Source organism: Tupaia chinensis, unplaced genomic scaffold, assembly GCF_000334495.1.
Source record: "Tupaia chinensis unplaced genomic scaffold, TupChi_1.0 Scaffold000359_1, whole genome shotgun sequence".
NCBI classification, from domain to species: domain Eukaryota; kingdom Metazoa; phylum Chordata; class Mammalia; order Scandentia; family Tupaiidae; genus Tupaia; species Tupaia belangeri.
Genome location: NW_006159855.1, coordinates 2,676,394 through 2,679,801, shown reverse-complemented (window position 1 = coordinate 2,679,801; position 3,408 = coordinate 2,676,394). Strand labels below are relative to the sequence as shown.

Here is a 3,408-nt window from a genome sequence, read left to right as displayed (position 1 = left end):
GATTTGAACCGCAGTCGGCTTGTGGGAGTTTAGCACTCTCAACCACCATGCCACCTGCCACTCCCCAACCCTGTCTAATTTTATTCTGCCCAGAGTTTTCCAAAGCTAATGGATCATGGAACCCCCTGAACACCTCATGGGATAGTGCTCCACGGGACACCAGTTTGGGAAGCTCCAAGGGGAAGGCAGTGGAAGAGTCTCTGAAAGCAGAGAAAAGGTTTCTAGGGGGCACTGGGCAGGGAAGCCACGGAGAGATGCTAACACCCAGGAAGAAAAGAAGGGAGGAGGTTTTGGATGTGGGGCCCGTGACAGATGAAAGAGTGCACGTGAGAGACCCAGAGGGGCGGGGAAGAGGGGACCAGAGCACTGTGTGGATGCACCAGAGAGAGAGGTGGAGACAGAAGTGGCTCTGAGAGCTCGTATTTGTAGAGGCAGGAAACGGGGGTGAGGAGCAGGGGCTTAAGGTGGGCGGCATCCTCCATTTACTAATGCCCAGCCATACTTGCCCCTCCACGCCTTCCCAGTGGCAGGATTGAGGTGAGTTTACTAGGGACTCTAGGAGAAGGGGGCCTGGCAAGGGAAGGTGTGGACAGATGCTTCCTGGGGAAGAAGCACCACCCCAAAATCAACTATGCACAGATCGTGTGGTTGTAAAATCGACAGCAGCTGTCCAGGGCTTCTGGGCTGAATTCCAGGCTGGTGCTAAAAAGCAAGCAGAGGTGGCAGCCTTAGCGGTCAGGCGGTGCAGCCCTGGGGAATCTGCTCCATGTCTCTGGTCCACACTTCCTCCCAGATCTGGTCCCCAAGCCTCCACTTCCTCCTCCGCTGATCACATCAGCCACAGCCATGCCGTTTCTGCCCCTCAGCCTGGTGCCAAATGCGCTCCCACCCCGCCCTGGCACCCTGGCCTTTTGTATGCTGTCTCTGTCGGTGCCCCAGAGGCCCAGGCCCTCACCTCTGGAAGGCCTCACGGCAGCACTGGTACACCTCAAAGCTACTGCTACTGAGGCTCGTGTTCAGGAGGGACGTGCAGTCGGCCACGGCTTCCCTGGGCACATAGAGGATCCCTGTGGGGGGAGCAGCGGGTGGGCAGACGCCCAGTGCTCAGCCCTCGACCTGGGCCAGCTGGAAAGTCAAGTGCCACGTACGGAGCCACCAGGCTGCACTCACCTGCCACACAGGCATTCACCAGGGACACACAGGCTCCCGTGAAGAGTGCCCGGAGCACGACCTGGGAGAAGTCGCCCTTGCGCTCAGGAACCATGGAGGCTGCAAAGGGACAGGAGTGCTCAGGTGGCCATTCTGGCCTTCGTTGCTGCCATGGTGACAGCCCTGGCTCCTTCTCTGGGCAGCAAGAGGGACAGACGTTGTCTTCATGACAGCGTTCTGAGCTTGAGAGTCCTCTGCGGCCTGGCTGGGCCCCAGGGTGTGCCTCATGCCTCCCCATGCACCGTGACTGGCAGATGCAGGAAGAGGACCTGAGTTTGGAATCAGGCAGACCTGGGGCCAAATACAGGCTCAGCTACTTCCCAGCTGAGTGACTTGGGCTATTACTTCAGACTCGGTTTCCTTCTCTGTAAAATGGTTGATTATATGCCCAGGTGGGGTGGCTACGAGGGGCGGAAATGTCATTTGTAGGAGGTTGAGAATGGTAGACCCTGACTCCCTAGGCCCCACCAAGCCTGCCTGTTTGTTGTGAGGGAAACAGGCGGGCCTAGCTTCAGGGACGAGACAGCGCTGATCCTCCCATCCCTCCCCAAGGTAGAACCCCATGGCCACTCCCGGCCACAGAGCAGCATGGCATTCTGGGCGGGGAAGGACCTGCAGGCCATATTGTTCAACTTTGCTTTAGATAAAGGGGGTAACTGACACCCACGTGCTGATCCCTGACTCGCCAGGATGGTGGGGAGGCCCCTGGAGGACTCACTCAGGCCTCCCAGCATGATCCCAATGGAGCTGAGGTTGGCAAACCCACAGAGAGCAAAGGTCGTGAGGATTTCGGCTCTGACCTGAAAATACAGAAGATGAATGAGGAGGAGCTCTCTTTGGGAGGTGGGAGCACCCCCATGACACCCAGACTCCAGGTGTCTGCCTATGTGTCCTTTCATCCTTCTGTGCTCGCCCTTCCCAGGGGCACACACCACTTCTAGGAGCTCAAACTGCACCACCTCAGAAACAGAGTCCCCTCTCTCATCCATCTCCAACCCCCTTATCTTCATTATCAGCCTTTCTGGACATGACACAGCTTTGCTCAGTCTCACTGTGGCCCTACTAAGCTCCATGCCAGGGTGCTTCTGGTTACCGTGCACACTCTCAGGCTACGAGCCCCGAGGTGCTATCGTGCTGAGAGTGGAGGAAGTGTGGCTTGCAGGGCAGAATAAGGGACTTGTAGCTCATGCAGCCTGGCTTCTAGGCTTGTCCCCAGCTATCATCAGCTTGAGCAAGTCAACGACCTCTTTGAGTTTCTCCATCCGGACTGTAGGAATAATAGCACATGCCTGGCAGGGCTGGCGTGAGGTCAGACAACAGGAGAGATGCCAGGCATACAGTAGGTATTTATTTATTTAAACTGGCAGTGGGCACATGTACTCTCTGGAAACAGAAAAAGAGAGAAAGGGAAAGGGAGAAAGCACCCTCCCCACCCTGCTGGGATTTAGGCCATGTGCACACACATGTGTTTATCAAGCCACTGGGGCCAGGACCCAAATCAAGACCAGCTCTGTGGGATGTGACTCCCTTAACCACTAGGCCACAGGACCAACAACACTGAAGTAAAAATGTAGAGAAGGAAGCTCTCCACTCTAAACAGCTGTTTAATCTCCTGGAAAGAAGGTGTTGGGAGCCAAGATGGTTTGGGGAAAAAAAAAAAAGTTTAGATCTATTCCTCCCACCATATACAAAATTAACTCTAGATTATTAAAGCAAATAAATATTAATACTTTAAGTAGAAAGTGATAGAAAATATAGGAAACTGTTTTTTAGAAACTGTTATATAAATAACTATTGTAGTTACAAGGCAGTATAATTACTCTCATTTTGGAAAGGAGCAAATTGAGGTCACAGAAGGGATGTAATCGAGGAGGTGCGCATGAGCATGATCCAGGCCAGCTGAGGCTGGGGGTAGACTGCACTGTGGTGTGGGGATCCCGGTGGGGTACTGTCTTTCTTTCTCTCTCTCTTATGAAAGAGATAAATAAAAAACTTTTTTAAAAAAGTATGAAAGAACAACAGCTGTTATTTTAGGATTGTAAGAATAAAGACAATTTATTCATTATCAGTACTGTTGCTAGCACTTGTATTCTTCTAGAAAGGTTACTTTTGGGGACCAGCCCTGTAGTCCGATGCCACATGGCTGACTGTGGTCTGAATCCTGGCTCCAGTATCTTAAAAAAAAAAAAAAAGAAAACA

The 3,408-nt window shown here is 52.9% G+C and overlaps 1 protein-coding gene across 1 annotated transcript in view; it reads right to left on the bottom strand.

Annotated features, from left to right (window-relative positions):
* Positions 1-6: 6 nt before the first annotated feature.
* SLC28A1 (solute carrier family 28 member 1) overlaps positions 7-3,408 on the bottom strand; it is a 44,402-nt gene continuing 41,000 nt past the window's right edge. Inside the window, exons 16-18 of the mRNA XM_006152846.3 lie at positions 1,171-1,269; positions 956-1,067; positions 7-702 (exon numbers count right to left, since the gene is read on the bottom strand). Of these exons, the coding sequence (XP_006152908.1) occupies positions 630-702; positions 956-1,067; positions 1,171-1,269 (284 nt within the window). The 3' untranslated portion in view covers positions 7-629. The remainder of the gene's footprint in view (positions 703-955; positions 1,068-1,170; positions 1,270-3,408) is intronic.